At 51.3% G+C, this 22,032-nt stretch overlaps 1 protein-coding gene across 1 annotated transcript in view; it reads left to right on the top strand.

The window, feature by feature from the left end:
- Positions 1–6,037: 6,037 nt before the first annotated feature.
- The window catches only part of SMYD2 (SET and MYND domain containing 2), a 59,011-nt gene continuing 43,016 nt past the window's right edge, over positions 6,038–22,032 (top strand). The window contains exon 1 of the mRNA XM_069768505.1: positions 6,038–6,473. Within this exon, the coding sequence (XP_069624606.1) occupies positions 6,307–6,473 (167 nt within the window). The 5' untranslated portion in view covers positions 6,038–6,306. The remainder of the gene's footprint in view (positions 6,474–22,032) is intronic.

The following is a 22,032-nucleotide window of genomic DNA, read 5'->3' as shown; positions in this document are numbered from 1 at the left end:
CCGATAGAATAAATCCATCCCCTTCCACACAGAATAAATGCACCCTGCCCCACACATGCTAAATAAATTCCAGCCCCCCCCATGTACACACTGAATAAATCCCCCCCACACACTGAATAAATCCCCCCCACACACTGAATAAATCCCCCCCACACACTGAATAAATCCCCCCCCACACTGAATAAATCCCCCCACTCACTGAATAAATCCCCCCCACACACTGAATAAATCCCCCCACACACTGAATAAATCCCCCCACACACTTAATAAATCCCCCCACACACTTAATAAATCCCCCCACATACTCCCCATAAACCCACCCCACGCTGAATCTTCGGTGTCTTCAGCTCCACAGCACAGGAGCACTTACCACCAAGTGTCTTCTGTCTCCTGCGCGCCGGATAGTGACGTCAGCAGCGTGATCACATGACTTGATCACGCTGCTGGCGTCGCTCTGACCCAGCGGTCAGAGCCTCAATTGTACTCGCAGCTGGTAGATGTCTGCGAGTACAATTGATCTCCGGGAGCCGGCGCGCTGCAGCTTCTCTGTGCCGGCTGTCAGCTTGACAGTCGGCACAGAGAACAGCTGACTCCCGTTCCCCGCGGCACACCCGACCATGTGTCGCGGCACACTGGTTGAAAAACACTGACGTAGGTGACCGGGTTTAGCTGTTGGTGGATGATGTACGGGCCCTCCCAGGTTGCCTGAAGCTTATCCTTTGGTACGGGGACCAGCACCCACACCTTTTGACCCACGTGGTAGGTCCGCTCCCGGGCGTTCTGGTCATACTAGTGCTTCTGGTCAGCCTGAGCCTGCGTCATGTTGTCATGCACCAACTGCATCAAGGTCTGCATCTTGTCACGGAAGCGCATGACATACTCCACTATGGACACTTCAGAAGGGTTTGGCTCCTCTTCCCATGATTCTCTTACCAACCCAAGGGGTCCCCGGACTCGCCTGCCGTACAGGAGCTCGAAGGGGGAGAACCCCGTCGAGGCCTGTGGAACCTCTCAGTAAGCGAACAGCAGGTGTGGGAGGTACCGCTCCCAGTTGCGCCCTTGTGTCTCAGCCAGCATGCGTAGCATCTGTTTGAGGGTACCATTGAAGCGTTCACACAAGCCATTGGTCTGTGGGTGATATGCACTCGATACCAGGTGCTTCACCTGCATTCTCTTACAGAGAGCCTCCATTAGGCGAGACATAAATTGGGTCCCTTGATCAGTAAGCATTTCTCTGGGAAATCCTACACGTGAAAAGATGGCCAACAGGGCATCCGCCACCTTATCTGCCCTAGTTGACAGAGCTACTGCCTCTGGGTACCGGGTAGCATAGTCTACCACAGTAAGGATGTATTGCTTTCCAGAGCTGCTGGGGACGGCCAGCAGGCCCACAATGTCCACCGCGATTCTCTGGAAAGGCTCCTCTATCACTGGTAAAGGGATCAGGGGAGCCATAAGAGCAGGCCCCGCCTTCCCCACTCTTTGACAAGTGATACAGGAGCGGCAGTAGTTTGACACATCTGTCCCCATCTTAGGCCAATAGAAGTGTTGAGACAGCCGGGCCTTAGTTTTGCTGATCCCCAAGTGTCCAGCTAGCGGGATCTCATGGGCAATCCGTAACAACTCACCCCGGAATTGCTGCGGGACGACCAGCTGTCTTTCCCTCAACCACTCCTTTTGTGATTCTCCGGGTACTGTCTCCCGGTATAACCTTCCTCGTTCCCAGAACACCCTCTCCTTCTCAGTCACGGAGGTGGATGTCTCGGCGAGTTGTCTCAAACTCTTTAGGCTCGCATCTGTGCGCAGAGCGGCCTGAAACTCCTGGCTAGGGGAAGCCAGAAGCGATGTCAGGGTCCCTTGCCCACAGGAACCCTCTTGGACCTGCTCTGGGTCCACCTCTGGTTCAGTCACACTGATGACTGAGGAGGGTCCGGAAGGCAGTTATCTGTGTTCCGGGCACTCTGACTGCGGGTGACAGCAGCTACGTAGGCTGTCTCCCCGGGGGTTTCTACAGACCCATCAGCCGGCGCTGCTATGGGCTCTACCTCCCCATCTACCCCCATTACCTCAGGAGCATTGCTACTTATGGGCCAGTTACCTTCCTCGTTGGCACTGGTCAATTGCATGGCCTCACCTTCTTCACGGTTCCCATGCATCTCCCCATTTCCTGTAGCACCGCCACTTGCCCCTGCTAGGGGTTCCTCAGACGTCCCACTCCGCAGAGCGACGTGGCTGAGCACGCCCGTACCTATGGACACATTAACCTTCACAGAAAAATCATTATCAGGTTCAGTTGGCACAGGTACAACATTTTCACCATCAATCCTAGGGAAAAAATGGTTATTAGATGCATCATTACAAGATAAAGCATGGTCAGGTAACACATGCGATTTCCCATCATTATCATCATCATCATAAGGGTTAACGTTTCCCTCATTAGATTGGGGAGGGGTGTCAGGGACATAGTATGCAACCATCCTCCCCAAATCAGTCCCCAACAAAACATCAGTGGGCAAATTATCAGACAGCCCCACTTCCTTCACCCCGCCCCCGGCACCCGAATCCATATAAACCCGGGCCATCGGTAAGGGACAGCTGATGCCCCCAATCCCAGTGACAGTTAGGGTTTTCCCCGGAATGATTTCTTCAGGGGCCGCCAGTTCGGGTCGGATGAGGGTTCGTTCAGCCCCGCTGTCCTTGAGGCCTGTAGCACCATGGCCTCCCACAGTGACGTGCTGTACATTGTCACACACCCTCCCAACCACACCACCCACCAAAAGAACTGCTGCATTAGGCCCTGTGGCCTTGGCTGGGATGTTCTTCTGCTTGTCTGGACAGTAGTGACTGATGTGACCAGTCCGATTGCAGAAGTAACACTTGCGAGGTTCGGTGGTAGGTCTGGTGTTGTTGGCCACGTGGCCAGGACCTCTGGTGTGTTGGCTGGCAGGGGTACAGGCGTTGGTTGCAGGCTTACCCCCTCTCCGGCTGGTGGTGACTGGCTTCCGTGCTTCCGATCTACGGTTGGCCTCATAGGCATCGGCAATCTGCGCTGCTTTCGTCACGTCTTTGGGTTCTCTGTCCATCACGAACTGTCGCACCTCAGCTGGGCAAATATGTAAGAACTGGTCTTTGATCATCAGGTCTCGCAGCTGTGCAAAGGTGGTCACTGACAGTCCTTGGGTCCACTGGTCAAAGTGGGTCCCCAGTCCATGCACCACATCACTGTAACTGTCGTGTGGGCCACGTTGGAGGTTCCGAAACTTTTTATGGTAAACCTCAGGGGTAAGCTGGTACTTGGCAATCAGAGCCTGCTTGATGGCCTCATAGTCACCATCTTGTTCTTGAGGGAGGGCAGCAAACGCCTCCAGAGCTTTGCCTCTCAGCCCTAGTGTCAGGTATCGGGCCCATTCTTGTGCAGGCAGCTGGTACTGTCTGCAGGCTTTCTCAAAGGCCCGCAGAAAAGTGTCCAAGTCCCCGTCCTTCTCCATAACAGGAAAGTGATCGGGCCGGGGCTTAGGTATCTGAGCGCTGCAGGGCTCACGGCTCTGGGCGGTGGAGGGCATAACCCTCTGCCGGAGCATCTGCCGTTCTTGTTCTCGCTGGGCTTGGCGCTCGGCTCTCTCAGCCACCCGCTCGGCTCGGGCCTCTCTCTCGGCTTGCTGGGCCTCCTGCCGGTATTGCTGAATCAGCTGCCGACGTCCCTCATGGTCGTCAGTGGGGAATTCTTTCAAGGCCGCCTGCAGGTGGGGGTCCAATTCGCCCTGGTTGCTAGTCGGGCCCGTATTCAATGGTTGGACCTCTGCTGCAGCACCATGTTCGCTTGTGCTGGCTTCTGCGGCCACTGAGCTCTGAGAGTGGTCTAGAGCAGGGGTGTCAAACTGCATTCCTCGAGGGCTGCAAACAGGTCATGTTTTCAGGATTTCCTTGTACTGCACAGATGATAATTTAATCAACAACTCATTATTTGTGTAGGTGATTAAATTATCACCTGTGCTGTACAAGGAAATCCTGAAAACATGACCTGTTTGCAGTCCTCGAGGAATGCAGTTTGACACCCCTGCTCTAGACCACTCTCAGAGCTGAGCAGCAGGGGGTGAGTGCTCTGTGCTGTATACTGCAGCAGAGGGTGAGTGCTCTGTGCTGTATATTGCAGCAAGGGGTGAGTGCTCTGTGCTGTATATTGCAGCAGAGGGTGAGTGCTCTGTGCTGTATATTGCAGCAAGGGGTGAGTGCTCTGTGCTGTATATTGCAGCAAGGGGTGAGTGCTCTGTGCTGTATATTGCAGCAGGGGGTGAGTGCTCTGTGCTGTATAGTGCAGCAGGGGGTGAGTGCTCTGTGCTGTATACTGCAGCAGAGGGTGAGTGCTCTGTGCTGTATATTGCAGCAAGGGGTGAGTGCTCTGTGCTGTATATTGCAGCAAGGGGTGAGTGCTCTGTGCTGTATATTGCAGCAGGGGGTGAGTGCTCTGTGCTGTATATTGCAGCAGGGGGTGAGTGCTCTGTGCTGTATATTGCAGCAGGGGGTGAGTGCTCTGTGCTGTATATTGCAGCAGGGGGTGAGTGCTCTGTGCTGTATATTGCAGCAGGGGGCGAGTGCTCTGTGCTGTATATTGCAGCAGGGGGCGAGTGCTCTGTGCTGTATATTGCAGCAGGGGGCGAGTGCTCTGTGCTGTATATTGCAGCAGGGGGTGAGTGCTCTGTGCTGTATATTGCAGCAGGGGGTGAGTGCTCTGTGCTGTATATTGCAGCAGGGGGTGAGTGCTCTGTGCTGTATATTGCAGCAGGGGCGAGTGCTCTGTGCTGTATACTGCAGCAGGGGGTGAGTGCTCTGTGCTGTATACTGCAGCAGGGGGTGAGTGCTCTGTGCTGTATACTGCAGCAGGGGGTGAGTGCTCTGTGCTGTATACTGCAGCAGGGGGTGAGTGCTCTGTGCTGTATATTGCAGCAGGGGGTGAGTGCTCTGTGCTGTATATTGCAGCAGGGGTGAGTGCTCTGTACTGTATACTGCAGCAGGGGGTGAGTGCTCTGTGCTGTATACTGCAGCAGGGGGTGAGTGCTCTGTGCTGTATATTGCAGCAGGGGGTGAGTGCTCTGTGCTGTATATTGCAGCAGGGGGTGAATGCTCTGTGCTGTATACTGCAGCAGGGGGTGAGTGCTCTGTGCTGTATATTGCAGCAGGGGGTGAGTGCTCTGTGCTGTATATTGCAGCAGGGGGTGAGTGCTCTGTGCTGTATATTGCAGCAGGGGGTGAGTGCTCTGTGCTGTATATTGCAGCAGGGGGTGAGTGCTCTGTGCTGTATACTGCAGCAGGGGGTGAGTGCTCTGTGCTGTATATTGCAGCAGGAGGTGAGTGCTCTGTGCTGTATAGTGCAGCAGGGGGTGAGTGCTCGGTGCTGTATACTGCAGCAGGGGGTGAGTGCTCGGTGCTGTATACTGCAGCAGGGGGTGAGTGCTCGGTGCTGTATACTGCAGCAGGGGGTGAGTGCTCGGTGCTGTATAGTGCAGCAGGGGGTGAGTGCTCTGTGCTGTATATTGCAGCAGGGGGTGAGTGCTCGGTGCTGTATACTGCAGCAGGGGGTGAGTGCTCGGTGCTGTATACTGCAGCAGGGGGTGAGTGCTCGGTGCTGTATACTGCAGCAGGGGGTGAGTGCTCGGTGCTGTATACTGCAGCAGGGGGTGAGTGCTCTGTGCTGTATACTGCAGCAGGGGGTGAGTGCTCGGTGCTGTATACTGCAGCAGGGGGTGAGTGCTCGGTGCTGTATACTGCAGCAGGGGGTGAGTGCTCTGTGCTGTATACTGCAGCAGGGGGTGAGTGCTCGGTGCTGTATACTGCAGCAGGGGGTGAGTGCTCTGTGCTGTATATTGCAGCAGGGGGTGAGTGCTCGGTGCTGTATACTGCAGCAGGGGGTGAGTGCTCGGTGCTGTATACTGCAGCAGGGGGTGAGTGCTCGGTGCTGTATATTGCAGCAGGGGGTGAGTGCTCGGTGCTGTATACTGCAGCAGGGGGTGAGTGCTCGGTGCTGTATACTGCAGCAGGGGGTGAGTGCTCGGTGCTGTATACTGCAGCAGGGGGTGAGTGCTCTGTACTGTATATTGCAGCAGGGGGTGAGTGCTCGGTGCTGTATACTGCAGCAGGGGGTGAGTGCTCTCTCCTCACTGCAGCAGGTGACGTGCCGGCTCTAGGACCCCGCGGCTCCCGCAGCTGCACAGCTGTCCTCCCCTGTCTGCCTGTCCCGGGGAGACATTAATAGCTGCTCCCAGGCACGGCGGCCTCTTTCTCTCTGTGGAGCCTCCCTGTGCGGACACCATGGGACCCCCTGATGCCATCGAGCGCTTCATAAGCCCCGGGAAGGGCAGAGGGATGCGGTCGTTACGTGACTTCAGGCCGGGCGAGTTGCTCTTCACCTGCCCGGCCTATACCTGGGTCCTGACCACCAATGAGCGGGGCAACCAGTGCGACCACTGCTTCACCAGGTACCTCCCGTGCTCTGCCGCCCGCGCACAGGCTGCCGTGTCCCCCGCCGCTCCTGTCTGTGTCCCCCGGGGCGGAATCATTACTGCTGCGCCTCTATTACAAGGAATGCGGTGGCGGCAAGGTCCTGGTGCACGTGGGCGGAAGCGCTGATTCCTGCAGGACTGCGCGGTCCTAGCGCCGCCGGATATATTCTGTATTAATAATGAGACCTTTCCTGCTACCTATACTCCACTGCAGTGTCTGTGTGAGCCGGGTGCTGAGGGGACTGTGCTGCTGCTGCTGAGGGGACTGTGCTGCTGCTGCTGCTGAGGGGACTGTGCTGCTGCTGCTGCTGAGGGGACTGTGCTGCTGCTGCTGCTGAGGGGACTGTGCTGCTGCTGCTGCTGAGGGGACTGTGCTGCTGCTGCTGCTGAGGGGGACTGTGCTGCTGCTGCTGCTGAGGGGACTGTGCTGCTGCTGAGGGGGACTGTGCTGCTGCTGCTGCTGAGGGGACTGTGCTGCTGCTGCTGCTGCTGAGGGGGACTGTGCTGCTGCTGAGGGGACTGTGCTGCTGCTGCTGCTGAGGGGACTGCTGCTGCTGAGGGGACTGTGCTGCTGAGGGGACTGTGCTGCTGCTGAGGGGACTGTGCTGCTGCTGCTGAGGGGACTGTGCTGCTGCTGCTGAGGGGACTGTGCTGCTGCTGCTGAGGGGACTGTGCTGCTGCTGCTGCTGAGGGGACTGTGCTGCTGCTGCTGCTGAGGGGACTGTGCTGCTGCTGCTGAGGGGACTGTGCTGCTGCTGCTGCTGAGGGGACTGTGCTGCTGCTGCTGCTGAGGGGACTGTGCTGCTGCTGCTGAGGGGACTGTGCTGCTGCTGAGGGGACTGTGCTGCTGCTGCTGCTGAGGGGACTGTGCTGCTGCTGAGGGGACTGTGCTGCTGCTGAGGGGACTGTGCTGCTGAGGGGACTGTGCTGTTGCTGCTGAGGGGACTGTGCTGTTGCTGCTGAGGGGACTGTGCTGTTGCTGCTGAGGGGACTGTGCTGCTGCTGCTGAGGGGACGGTGCTGCTGCTGCTGCTGAGGGGACGGTGCTGCTGCTGCTGCTGAGGGGACGGTGCTGCTGCTGAGGGGACGGTGCTGCTGCTGAGGGGACGGTGCTGCTGCTGCTGAGGGGACGGTGCTGCTGCTGAGGGGACGGTGCTGCTGCTGCTGCTGAGGGGACGGTGCTGCTGCTGCTGCTGAGGGGACGGTGCTGCTGCTGCTGCTGAGGGGACTGTGCTGCTGCTGCTGCTGCTGAGGGGACTGTGCTGCTGCTGCTGCTGAGGGGACTGTGCTGCTGCTGCTGCTGCTGAGGGGACTGTGCTGCTGCTGCTGCTGAGGGGACTGTGCTGCTGCTGAGGGGACTGTGCTGCTGCTGCTGCTGAGGGGACGGTGCTGCTGCTGCTGCTGAGGGGACGGTGCTGCTGCTGCTGCTGAGGGGACGGTGCTGTTGCTGCTGCTGAGGGGACTGTGCTGCTGCTGCTGAGTGGACTGTGCTGCTGCTGCTGAGTGGACTGTGCTGCTGCTGCTGCTGAGGGGACTGTGCTGCTGCTGCTGAGGGGACGGTGCTGCTGCTGCTGAGGGGACGGTGCTGCTGTTGGAATCTGCCAGAAAACAGACTTGGTGCGCAGAGTTCTGCTTTAAACCAGTAACAAGTGGCCGCACTGCGTGGAAGAGAAAAATGTAAGGCAGTTGTCACATAGTAGAATCGCACAACTGTTATAGTCAGCAGCGACCGATGCAAATGTCATCCTTGTGGCGTAATGTCGATGGTGGAATCCGTGGCGGTGACGCAGCCGAGAGGCCCAATCACAGGGTCAGGGCCGTGTGACTAGTCGCGAGGCGCCTGCTGGCTATGTTTTTGTCACTATTCAAGTCATGCCCCCTTTGTTTTTGTTGTTTTTTTTTTTTTTTAACTCTGTGATGCCCCCCCTTTTTTTTTTTAACTCCCATTGATGTCCCTTTTTCGGTGCAGTCCCAGTGATGCGCATATATATATATATATATATATATTTTTTTTTAGCCCCACACACTGGAGCGGACCTGTTGTTCAGTCGATTGTTAACCCTCAGGTTTCCGTACGGTCCCCCCCACCCCGACCCTGTTCTCAGTTACACCTGCCAGATCCCCTGTGATCCGGGACTTTTCTTCTATCCTATGGGCAGGGAATAATTTAATATTTTTGTTAACCTTTTAAACAAAAGTAATGTGTAGGCCACTATCTCAGTTCTTCCTGGCATTAAAGGGGTAGTCACGGCTCAGCAATTGAGTAAATCGCTTGGTGGAGACCCCTCTGTGGCCATATGCAATTCCTGCATAAGATCAGATCCCCTGTAAGTATCTCCGGCCGCACACAGAGGATGTGTGATGTCTTCGGCTATATTTAGGATGCCATTTTCCGTGGGGCTTCGGAGCCTTGACGTCTAACACTGGGTAAGAGGGTTCACATCTGCTCTGCGGTTTCCATGACTGGTCTTGCACCCGTGGGGCCCAATAGATCCTGGAGAGAAAAATAGTGATGTACAGCTGTAAGGTAGATCCTCCATAGATGTGAACAAGGCTTAAGGGGGATGTCCAGCTTTGAAAATGGGTCTTTAAAGGGGCTCATACTGGATTAACATAATAAAATGATCCCCTCTCACTGATGCCCCCAAGCTCCTCTTCCAGTGCTGACCCCCATCCCCTCCGGTTTGTTTCCTGGTTCTGTCCTTGATATTCCGGATATACTACAGTGGCCAATCACAGGCCACATTGGTGACACGCCTTAGTCAGTGATTGGCTGAGCCAAGGACCAGGAAGCACAGACCAGAGGGGATCGGTAAGGGAGATGTAGTAGAGTACAGATCAGAGTTACTGTTTGTTTGAGACTGGTCTAACAGCCTTTTATAAGGCTATGAGGCTGTTTGTTCAGGTCCAGAAACCTGCGGTCCGTACTGAGACTGTAAAATACGGACATATGAATTCGGCCCATGGGGGTAGTATTGGTAATTAAAAAAAATTAAATTAAATTAAATCGGTCTGACCCCTTTTTAAAGGGCATCTGTTGGTATTATCGACTCGCCTAAGCCGTTTATATGGGCGTTTAGGCCATAGGAAGCTGAATAATATCTACTATATAATTGTCTAAGGGTCACTAACGTCTTTCTGTCTGTCCTTCTCTGTCACGGATATTCATTGGTCTCGGCCTCTGTCTGTCATGGAAATCCAAGTCGCTGATTGGTCACGGCAAAACAGCCACGACCAATCAGCGACGGGCACAGTCCGGAAGAAAATGGTCGCCCCTTCCTCCCCGCAGTCAGTGCCCGGCACCCGCATACTCCCCTCCAGTCACCGCTCACACAGGGTTAATGCCAGCGGTAACGCACTCCGTAACCACTGCTATTAACCCTGTGTGTCCTCAACTTTTTACTATTGATGCTGCCTATGCGGCATCAATAGTAAAAAAAAAATAATGTTAAAAATAAAAAAAAATAAAAGACCTGCTATACTCACCTTCCGTAGTCCACCGAGCCGCACGCACCTGCCGCCATCTTCCGTTCCCGGCGATGCATTGCGAAATTACCCAGAAGACTTAGCGGTCTTGTGAGACCGCTAAGTCATCTGGGTAATTTCGCAATGCATCCTGGGAACAGAAGATGGCGGCAGCCACGCGCCTATCACCGGAGCTTTGCTGGATCCCAGGGGGTGAGTATATAACTATTTTTTATTTTAATTATTTTTTTTAACAGGGATATGGTGCCCACACTGCTGTATACTACGTGGGCTGTGTTAGATACCGCGTGGCTGCTATATACTACATAGGCAGTGTTATATACTATGTGGGCTGTGCTATATATTACGTGGCCACTGTTATATACTGCGTGGGCAGTGTTATATACTACGTGGCTGCTATATACTGCGTGGGCTGTTATATAGTACGTGGCCACTGTTATATACTGCGTGGGCAGTGTTATATACTACATGGCTGCTATATACTGCGTGGGCTGTTATATAGTACGTGGCCACTGTTATATATTGCGTGGCCTGTATTAACACATCGGGTAATCTACAATATGTATGTATATAGCAGCCACATAATATATAGCACAGGCCACGTAGTATTTGTCTGCTATATACTACATGGCTCCTATATACTACATGGCCTGTGCTATATACTATGTGGCTGCTATATACATAAATACATATTCTAGAATACCCGATGCGTTAGAATCGGGCCACCATCTAGTACCTTCATATCTGTGATCTGATGTCTTATTCCAGAGAAATCTTTTTTTTTTTTTTTTTTTTTTTTTTTTTTTTTTTAAATGTAAATGAACTGTTAAGATCTATGGGCCGGACATGGATATCTCTGAGATTCTGCCTGTAGAGCTTATTGTGAATAAAAGGGGTGTTACCAGTGTGAGACATGTAGATATGGAGAGCAGACTGTCAGTCATTACATGTCTCACCCCATTTCATTTACAATAAGCTCTGGAGGCAGATTCTTGGTGAGATCTGTTGTGAATTCTGCTTTTGGGTTCCCTCCAGTGGTTGTAGGTGGGAATGCAGTTGTCCCTGAGTCGCAGTCTTGGCCAGGTGTATCTGCTGATTGCAGTTCTGACTGGGATATTTAGGTGTGCAGGATTCATTAGTCCTTGCCAGTTGTCCATTGTTCTGGGAGGTTTTGGATCTTTGTCTGGTTCCTCCTGCCTTGCTGCCAATTCAGCAAAGATAAGTGTCTGGTTTTTGTTTCTGTGGCACACATGCTGTGTGCCTAATCTGTGCTATTCATGTGTTTTCTCTTGTCCAGCTTAGATTGTGTCAGTGTTTTTTCAGTATGTTGGATTCTCTGGAGTTGCAGATATACGCTCCACATCTTTAGTTAGATGGTAGAATTTTTTGTATTTTCTGCTGTGGATATTTTTGGAAGGGTTTTAATACTGACCGCTTAGTATCCTGTCCTATCCTTTCCTATTTTAGCTAGAGTGGCCTCTTTTGCTAAATCCTGTTTCCTGCCTGCGTGTGTCTTTTCCTCTACTACTCGGTCAATATTTGTGGGGGGCTGCCTATCCTTTGGGGTTTTGCTCTGAGGCAAGGTAGATATTCCTATTTCCATCTATAGGGGTATTTAGTCCTCCGGCTGTGTCGAGGTGTCTAGGATTTGTTAGGCACACCCCACGGCTACTTCTAGTTGCGGTGTTAAGTTCAGGATTTGCGGTCAGTACAGTTTCCACCAACTCAGAGAAAGTTCCATGCGGCTCCAAGGTCACCGGATCATAACAGAGATCTATGTCCCGCCCATAGATCTTAACCGCTCACTTACATATGAAGAAAAACCTGGATTTCTCTGGAATGAAACGTCGGATCACAGATCTGAAGGTATCTTTTTGTTCAGCTACCTATGACCTACATGCCCATATAAACGGCTTAGGAGGGTGGATTCTACTGACTGATGCCTTTTAAGACCAAGGTCGTGACTTTTGTGGCAGAACTAAAGGAAAAGAGAAAACCTAGGCCGATTTTCACATTAGCCCCAATAGTGGTGTTTCCCCCCCCCCCCCCCCCCCTTCCTCCAAATAGAGGGGAAATACATTGCAGCCGCACGCTCTGGTCCCGAGTGCCGGGTATTGATGCGAGAGACTCGCATTGAACTCGCAAGTTTGACCCCAGCCTAAATGTGAGCCTAGCCTGACATGGCACCTGTAGAAGTCTTGCGTTTTTTGGAAATTTTTTAATTTTTTTTTCTTTTGTTTATTTGCTCAAGTTCAGACACTTTTTTTTTTGTCTTCTCTCATGAGCCAAGTTTATGCATGTTGTTGGCCATTAGTCCGCCTGTCTTGCCACGCTCTGTGTCGTACAATTAAGACGTACCTTTCGTGCCATGTAAAGCACTCTAAGACCTCGAAGCAGTCGAGGTTCTCTGCTGGGGGTCACAACGGATGTTCACATGAAATGCTCTTACATGTCTGGGGGCAGGAGGGATGGAGAACGGCCATCAATCAGTGCCAGGGCCGCTGGGTGGCAGGAGGGGGACGGGTCTCGGAAGACATGCTGGTGACAGATACAGTGGGCCAGGATTCCCGTGCTGAGATAGTGTTCTCCTCACATCCAGATTTTTTTCAGCTGTTCTTCCTTTTGACATTTGGCACCTGTCGTCACTTAGTTATGTAATTACATTTCTCATGTCGGGGCTTCTTTTTATAAACCGGCCCCTCGGTGTTAAGCCTTCCAGCTATTAGCGGCGTGCCTTGTAGGACTTGTCTTGACCCACATAATTAATCGGCCTTGTCCATTGTCACGGGGTGCATTATTGTAACGTCAACTGTGCTCATTTGTGCCTTCATTACACGCTGGCCAGCGACTGCTGATCATAGCTCAGTCTATGACCTCCCTTCCTCTTCTTAGTCATCCAAAATAAGCATTTTTCCAATTAAGGTCGCCTATTTTTGGGTGACCACTAATGACCTTCATCCCAAGAGTTGGCGTTAAGCTTTTCCAGACTCCTAAATGGCAATTTTCCCCATGGGTTTACTGCACCTTTTCCTCTGGAAACTTGGCAGTCAAGGTGAGGAGGAAGGTGTAACGACTGCCAAATAAGTTACGGTAACTTTTTGGCAATCAGGATCAGGAGAAGAGAACATGGTGCAAACCGTTGTGATTTCTCACCCTCCCCCCCCCCCCCCCCCCCCCCCCCCCCCTCCACACAAAAAAAGGAAAAATAAATTCTGCTTTAGCCAAACCCTTGTTTCAGATCACACCCATCCTTGGCCTTCCTGTGCCCCTATCATAGCTCTCGTTTGCCTCTTTCGCGAAAGAATCGTTCCAGAAGCTTTGAAGGAGTTTTCGGAATGTAACTAGGAGTTTGAAGTCCTTCAAGAGATTTCGAAATTCTCCCTCTGCTCCTCCATGTCCAGTTCCTCTGGTCAGCTTTTGGATTGTTAAGGCTACGTTCCTACAATAAGTTTTTGTTGAGTTTTTTTTTTTCTAAGCTGCATGTTTTCAGAAAAATATGCAAGTAACCCATTTTACTTAATGGGTGGAGAAAATCTGTAACCTCAAAAGCTCATCATGGGAGCGTAGCCTAAATCTTCCAATGCTGACTAAGCCTTGTGTGGGCATGACCCGTATCAATGACTTGTCTCTGTGACCACACAAGGCCTAGTCAACACCTGGAGATTGGAAGACGTGAAGCCGCTGGACTGAGGGGGGAGCTGCAACTGCAGGAAGGTTGGGCCTCAGATAGGTGAGGGTCTTCATATTTTTATTTTAAACCATTCCCGGCCTTTCAGCTGCCGTTGGATGACGAGCCGCGCTGATGGCCTGTCAACAGTGGCCAGCCAGGAAGCTTGCATGGTCAGCAGGTATGGTGCACATGTCCCATCCTGAATAAGACGTGTCCATGATGCCACCATCTAATGTGAGCTCCCTAGTGGGTGCCAGTCGGCGAGACCTCCGCGCTGCTGCTTTCCTGATGCAGTGAGCGATGCCAGAGCCTCCCTTTAGTTTGGTTACACACTTCCATTAATGTCAAACCAAATAAAAGTCTGAGGCGGCATTACTGAGAGGTGCTAATGATGTCAAGTCCACCCTTAGGAGTCCAAAAACTGCCAAATAAATAAATATGATTGTGTTATTTATTTTGTGATTCGAAAACTTTTATTTTTGCACTCAGATTCATCTATTTGGGGCTCAAAGAAATCACTTGCAATTGGGTTTAATTAAAAATGCTGCACTGTTTGCCTTTTATAGCCTCTCTGTTACACAATCTATTGCTGGCTGGAGAATGAGCTAACTGTGAATCACTCAGTGACATGGTTGTGATAGTCTTATGAGAGAGCTTGTAGTTCTTTTCTCTGACTTATGATGACCACAGACCACATCAAAGTTGAATGTGCAAGGAAATAGAGCCTGTAAAAGCCAAACAACGCAAATTTTGTAATGAAGCTCGATTGCAAGAAAAATGGCTCCAAATACACTGCCGATTCTGATGATGTAACGTAGCTACATTGGATGGCAATACTGATTAAATATTTATACTGTGCTGGGACTACAGAAAGGAGCTACTCAAAAAAATGTTATTTGGTTGTTTGGTGTTGGGATGTGGGTTGGGTTGTTGTTGTTGTTTGTTTGTTGGTGTTGGGTTGTGGGCTGTTTTGGTTAGTGTTGGATTGTTGGTTGGTATTGGAATGTGGGATGGTGTTCTGATGTTTGTTGTGGTGGTGGGTTGTTGGTTGGTATTTGGATGTGGGTTGGGTTGTCTGTTTTGGTTAGTGTTGGCTGGTATTGGGATATGGGATGGTGTTGGGATGTTTGTTTTGGTTGGTGTTGGATTGTTGATTGGTATTGGCCTGTGGGATGGTGTTCTGATGTTTGTTGATGTGGTTGTTTTGGGTTCGTGTTGGATTGTTGGTTGGTATTAGGCTGTGGGATGGTGTTCTGATGTTTGTTGATGTGGTTGTGTCTGGGTGGTGTTGGGTTGGTTTTGGGTTGTTTGGTATTGGGATGTGGGTTGGCGTTGGGTTGTTGTTTTGGTTGCTATTAGGTTGTTGGTTGGTGTTGGGTTGTTGGTTGTTTTGGTTGGTGTTGGGATGTTTGTTGATGTGGTTGGTGTTGGATTGTTGGCTGTGATGTGGGATGGTGTTCTGATGTTTGTTGATGAGGTTGTTTTGGGTGGTGTTAGGTTGTTGGATGGTATTTGGATGTGGGATGATGTTTGTTGTTTTGGTTTGTGTGTGTTTTTTTTTTTTTTTTTTTAAATTCTTGCTCCTAAAAGGAAGGTTTTTTGAATGGGCTATAGTCAGTCTATCATTGTCTACTATACGAGTGATGTTGCCCCACCTTCCTTGCCACAGTCGTCTGAGTAAGCTCTCACCTGTATAAGAACTTTTTAGCCCAGGCATCCATGCAGAAACTTACAAAAAAAAAAGTTGGCTATTTTTTAAAAATTTATTAACCCCTTCCCGACCTGTGACACAGCGTATGCATCATGAATGTCGGTGCCAATCCGACCTCTGACGCATATGCTGTGTCACAGAATGATCGCGTCCCTGCAGATCGGGTGAAAGGGTTAACTCCAATTTCACCCGATCTGCAGGGACGGGGGAGTGGTACTTTAATCCCCCCCCCCCCCCCCGTGGCTACGATCGCTCTGATTGGCTGTTAAAAGTGACGTTTCACTTTCAATCAGAGCGATAGTAATATTTCACGAATGGAAATTGGTGAAATATTACAATCCAGCCATGGCCGATGCTGCAATAGCATCAGCCATGGCTGGAGATCGCGATCTACTTAGTGGACTCAACTCGCAGCCTGATGTTACGGGCGGAGAGCCACACTAAGTCGCCAGGAGCAAAAACCGGAGCGGGGCGCCGGTGTGTATCAGCCGAAACCCTCATTCTCTCCTTGGAGGCCCGGATGGCATCCTGTGTGTGGTCCCAGATGTCACGTGCCTCCACCGCCCAGTCTGCCACCCTAGAATCGGTGGATGACACGGGCATGGGCACAGGGACACGGGGATGCTGGCCGAAATTAAGGAGAAAAGGAGTTTGACCAGTGGAATCGGCTACGGCGTTGTTCAAGGCAAAGATGCCCAGTCATCCTGCCTAGCAGAGACGAAATGTCGCAAATATGTCACCAGAGTCTGGTTGGTTCTCTCCACCAACCCATTTGTCTCGGGATGGTATGCAGAGGAGAGGTTTAACTCTATGCTGAGTAAACGGCAGAGCTCTCTCCAAAACCGAGACGCGAACTGGGGACCCCGATCGCTGACAATCTTATCAGGCATACCATGCAATTGGAAAACGTGCTTAATGAACAACACCGCCAAGGCCCGTGCTGAGGGTAACCGAGGAAGCGGCACTAAATGCACCATCTTAGAGAAATGGTCGGTGACAACCCAAATAATGGAGCAGCCACGCGACTTGGGTAGGCCCACCACAAAGTCCATCCCGACCATCTCCCAGGGCCTGTCTGCCACCGGTAGAGGGTAAAGCAACCCAGCAGGCCGTTGCCGAGGAGACCGATTCTGGGCGCAAGAAACGCACGCCTGAATATAGTCCCTGACATCTCGGGCCATATGCGGCCACCAGTATGTTCTCGCCAAAAGCTCAGATGTCCTCTTGGTCCCAAAATGCCCACCCACTCTGGAGGAGTGAGCCCAAGAGAGAACCTCCGGTCGCAAGTTAGCTTGTACGAAAGTCTTGCCCTGGGGCACAGACTCAAGCGAAACCGGAGCTACAGTTCTCAGGCTCTCAGAAGGGACAATAAGCCGAGGCTCCTCCTCCTCCGATGACACTACGGAGCGGGAGAGAGCGTCAGCACGAACGTTCTTCTCCCCGGAGAGGAAATGGAGAGTAAAATGGAACCGGGAGAAGAACAGGGACCATCTAGCCTGGCAAGAATTCAGCCGCTGGGCCGTTTGTAGATATACCAAGTTCTTGTGGTCAGTGAAGACTTGGAAGGGAAAGCGAGCTCCCTCCAAGAGATGTCTCCACTCTGAAAAAGCCAACTTCATGGCTAGCAACTCCCTGTCCCCGATGGAATAATTCCTCTCCGCTGGTGTGAAGGTCTTGGAGAAGAAGAAGCAAGGATGCTTCCGACCTTGAGCATCCTTTTGGAAAAGGATTGCTCTAGCACCAACGGATGAGGCATCCACCTCCAAGATAAATGGTTTATCAACATCGGGGCGATGTAGGATGGGAGCACTAGCGAAGTGACTTGATCGAGAGAAAGGCTTTGGAGACCTCCTCTGACCACAACTTGGGATTTGCTCCCTTTTTGGTGAGGGCAACCAAGGGAGCTACCAAAGTTGAGAAGTGTGGAATGAACTGGCGATAGTAATTAATGAACCCCATAAAGCGCTGCGCCGCTTTGAGAGAATGGGGTTCCTGCCAGTCCATTACAGCCTGTAGCTTGGCAGGATCCATAGCCAAACCCTGGGCAGAGATGATGTAACCAAGGAAAGGCAAGGACTCCTGCTCAAACACACACTTCTCTAACTTGGCGTAGAGGGAGTTTGCCCGTAAGAGGTCAAAGACTTTGCGAACATCTCTCCGATGGGAGTCAATATCTGGAGAGAAGATGAGAATATCATCCAGATAGACTACGACCGAGGTGGTGAGCATATCCCGGAAGATGTCGTTCACAAAGTCTTGTAAAACGGCTGGGGCATTACAGAGCCCAAAGGGCATCACCAGATATTCATAGTGCCCATCCCTGGTGTTAAAAGCCGTCTTCCATTCATCCCCCTCACGGATGCGAATCAGGTTGTAAGCACCCCGCAGATCTAACTTCGTAAATACCCTCGCTCCCCGTAGCCTATCAAACAGCTCAGATATCAGGGGTAATGGGTACTTGTTCTTAACGGTGATGGCGTTAAGACCCCTGTAGTCTATGCATGGACGTAAGTCTCCAGTCTTCTGTACGAAGAAGAACCCAGCCCCTGCCGGTGACACTGACTTCCTAAAAGAATCCTCTTGCCAGATTTTCTTGGATGTACTAAGACATTGCCTCCGTCTCCGGGAGAGATAACGGATAGACTCGACCCCGGGGAGGCTCAGCACCAGGCAAGAGGTCAATAGGACAGTCATAGGGGCGGTGAGGCGGAAGGGTCTCCGCAGCTCTTTTGGAGAACACGTCTGCATAGGGCCAATAGTGCTTGGGGAGAGAGGAAAGATCTGCGGGTACCTGTGTAGTAGCAACCTGAACGCACTCCCTCTGACATCTACCCTCGCAGGATTTACTCCATCCCAAAATTCTCCCAGAGGACCACTCAATATGAGGAGAATGGTAGCGAAGCCATGGTATCCCCAACAGGACCTCATCAATTCCCTCAGGAATGACTAATAGGGAGATTATCTCCTGATGTGATGGAGACACAGAAAGCGTGAAAGGAATGGTTTGGTGGGTCATCTGTGAGGGTAGTGTTGACCCATTTACCACTCGAACGGTTACAGGCTTGGCGAGCATCACCAAGGGTATTGCGTGACGCTGGGCAAAAGAGGAAGACATAAAATTACCCTCTGCCCCAGAATCCACGCATAGCTTGACCATAAGAGTGGATGGGCCTATGGTAATTGTCCCCTTGAAGGACAACTTTGAGGCAAACGTCGCCGTGTCTAGTGTACCTCCTCCAACTGCCACTAGATGCTGACGTTCCCCCGACCGCTGAGGACCCTTGGAGGCAAGATGTCCTGACTGCCGGCAAACATGACGGACCTTATGTGCACGGGCAGACTGAGACTTGGATCCCGCTCGTGTCACCCCTAAGGCCTCATGTGACTCGGACGCCTGGACTGGAGATTCCAAAGGTTTGGCGAAGGTGGGAGCCAGCCGAAGCCTCTGCCTACACTGGGCTCGCTCCAACCTTCGCTCGTGAAAACGAAGGTCTATGCGAGTAGATATGGCTATGAGCTCCTCCAGTGTGGCGGGAATCTCCCTAGTGGCCAAAGCGTCCTTCACATGGTCAGCCAGCCCCCTCCAAAATACGGGAATGAGGGTTTTATCTGGCCATTCCAACTCAGACGCTAATGTCCGGAAGAGAACGGCAAAATGGCTGACCGTGGTTGAACCCTGAGTCAAAGCCAGCAGTTGGAGCGCTGTATCATGGGTGACTTGAGGTCCTAAAAAGACCTGTTTCAGAGAGTCCAGAAACCGAGGAACACTCCGCACCACATGATCGTTGCGCTCCCACAGCGGCGTAGCCCACTCCAACGCTCTGTCCGACAAGAGGGAGATTATGAATCCCACCTTTACCCGCTCAGTAGGTAAACGTGCAGCCAGGAGCTCGAGGTGTATACCACATTGGCTCACGAAACCCCTACAGGACTTACTGTCCCCAGAGTATCTCTCAGGCAAAGGAAGGTGAGATGGGGTCGGAACAGAGGTGGCAGTGGGTAAAGCTGCTGCAGCCACGCTAGCAGCTTGAACAGCTATTGCGGTAACATCCACCGCCGAGGTTGCACGCTCAAGAGATGCCAACCGGCCCTCCAGCAGCTGGATGTACCCCTGCAATCGCTGTTCATTCGCCATTACTTAGCCAGATCCTGGCGCTAGTATACTGTTAGGGTTGGCGGAACGCACCAAATATATTGTTTATTAAATGGAATTGGTGCGTTCGCAACCCGGGATCCACCGTGCAGGAAAGTACCTGCTGCTAAATAATGGCGGCTCTATATGGCGGTATATACCAACTCTGTTAGCTTCACAGAGTAACCGCGAGAGGCAGGCTCTGTGCCCTGTTAGACTTTCATAGAGGCACAGGCCAACTACCCAGATGTGAGCAGTGAGTGGTCATGCATGCATACACAATCTCCTCGCCGGAGGAGCCAGCATTCTAGGGGCTTATTTCAGCCGGGTCCCTGAACACATACAAACGCATGACCACATTGGCGCAAAGCATATGACAAAAGACGATACTAGCACATGGCCGTGCGGTCATGCGCAGTTTATATAGTTACAGCACAGGAAGCTGCTACCAAAGTTTTGCCCTTTCAGGACCTTCCTGGAGGACCAATGGGATGCGCTGCAGTACCTGAACATGTGACCGAACATGTGACCCTCGACCTCCAATGGGAGACCTTGCCCTGGGCATGCTCAGTGTGTGTAAATAAGGACTTAGTCCCAGAGAGGCCTGCTCGCCGCAGATCAGTGCAGGGTACCATAGGAATGCCAGAAAAGGCAGTAGTGATCCTATGCACCGAATCAGCCTCAGCGAGACGCTGGGAGCAATGTCTCCGCTGAGCAGACCCCACTGCGGCCGATGCTGAATGGGAGACCGCAGCAGACACGGATCGAGATTCCCCCTGTGCAGCAGAGGAAACTCGACTCCTAACAGTTACAAGTACATTTTGATCACTGTGATAGAATCACAGCGATCAAAATAATAAAAAAAATAAATAAATAAACCCCCCTTTATCACTCCCATAGGTAGGGACAAAAATAAAATACAGAAAATATTTTTTTTTTTCCCCACTAGGGTTAGGGTTAGAATTAGGCTATGTGCACATGATGCGGATTTGGCTGCGGATCCGCAGCAGATTCGCCGCTGCGGATTAGTAGCAGTTTTCCATCAAGTTTACAGTACCACGTAAACCTATGGAAAACCAAATCCGCTGTGCCCATGGTGCGGAAAATACCGCACGGAAACGCTGCGTTGTATTTTCCGCAGCATGTCAATTCTTTGTGCGGATTCTGCAGCGTTTTACACCTGTTCCTCAATAGGAATCCACAGGTGAAATCCACACAAAAAACACTGGAAATCCGTGGTAAATCCGCAGGTAAAACGCAGTGCCTTTTACCTGTGGATTTTTCAAAAATGGTGCAGAAAAATCTCACACGAATCCGCAACGTGGGCACATAGTCTTAGGGTTAGGGTTGGAATTAGGGCTAGGGTTGGAAATGGGGTTAAGATTAGGCTTGTGGTTATGGTTAGGGGTGGGTTGTGGTTAGGGTTGTGGTTAGGGTTACGATTAGGGTTAGGGGTGTGTTGGGGTTAGTATTGGAGTTAGAATTGAGGGGTTTCCACTGTTTAGGCACATTAGGGGTCTCCAAACGCAACATGGCGCCACCATTTATTCCAGCCAATCTTGCATTCAAAAAGTCAAATGGTGCTCCCTCACTTCTGAGCCCTGACGTGTGCCGAAACAGTGGTTTACCCCCACATATGTGGTACCAGCATACTCAGGACAAACTGGGCAACAATTATTGGGGTCCAATTTCTCCTGTTACCCTTGTGAAAATAAAAAATTTCTTGCTAAAACATCATTTTTGATGAAAGAAAAATGATTTTTTATTTTCACGGCTCTGCGTTATAAACTTCTGTGAAGCACTTGGGCGTTCAAAGTGCTCACCACATAACTAGATAAGTTCCTTGGGGGGGTCTAGTTTCCAAAATGGGGTCACGTGTGGGGGGTTTCTACTGTTTAGGCACATCAGGGGCTCTGCAAACGCAACGTGATGCCCGCAGACCATTCCATCAAAGTCTGCATTTCAAAAGTCACTACTTCCCTTCCGAGCCTCGGCATGTGCCCAAACAGTGGTTCCCCCCCCACATATGGGGTATCAGCGTACTCAGGAGAAACTGGACATCAACTTTTGGGGTTCAATCTCTCGTGTTACTCTTGTGAAAATAAAAAATTGTGGGCTAAAAAATAATTTTTGAGGAAAGAAAAATTATTTTTTATTTTCACGGCTCTGCGTTCTAAACTTCTGTGAAGCACTTGAGGGTTTGATGTGGTCACCGCACATCTAGATTAGTTCCATGGGAGGTCTAGTTTCCAAAATGGGGTCACATGTGGGGGAGCTCCAATGTTTAGGCAAACAGGGGCTCTCCAAACGTGACATGGTGTCCGCTAACGATTGGAGCCAATTTTTCATTCAAAAGTCAAATGGCGCTCCTTCCGTTCTGAGCCTTACCATGTGCCCAAACAGTGGTTTACCCCCACATGTGAGGTATCGGTGTACTCAGGAGAAATTGCCAAATACATTTTAGGATCCATTTTATCCTGTTGCCCATGTGAAAATGAAAAAATTGAGGCTAAAAGAAATTTTTTTGTGAACGGTAC

This window comes from Ranitomeya imitator, chromosome 5 (genome assembly GCF_032444005.1).
Source record: "Ranitomeya imitator isolate aRanImi1 chromosome 5, aRanImi1.pri, whole genome shotgun sequence".
Classification (NCBI taxonomy): domain Eukaryota; kingdom Metazoa; phylum Chordata; class Amphibia; order Anura; family Dendrobatidae; genus Ranitomeya; species Ranitomeya imitator.
Note: the sequence above shows the minus strand (reverse complement) of the source record. Positions and strands in the feature narration are given on the sequence as shown.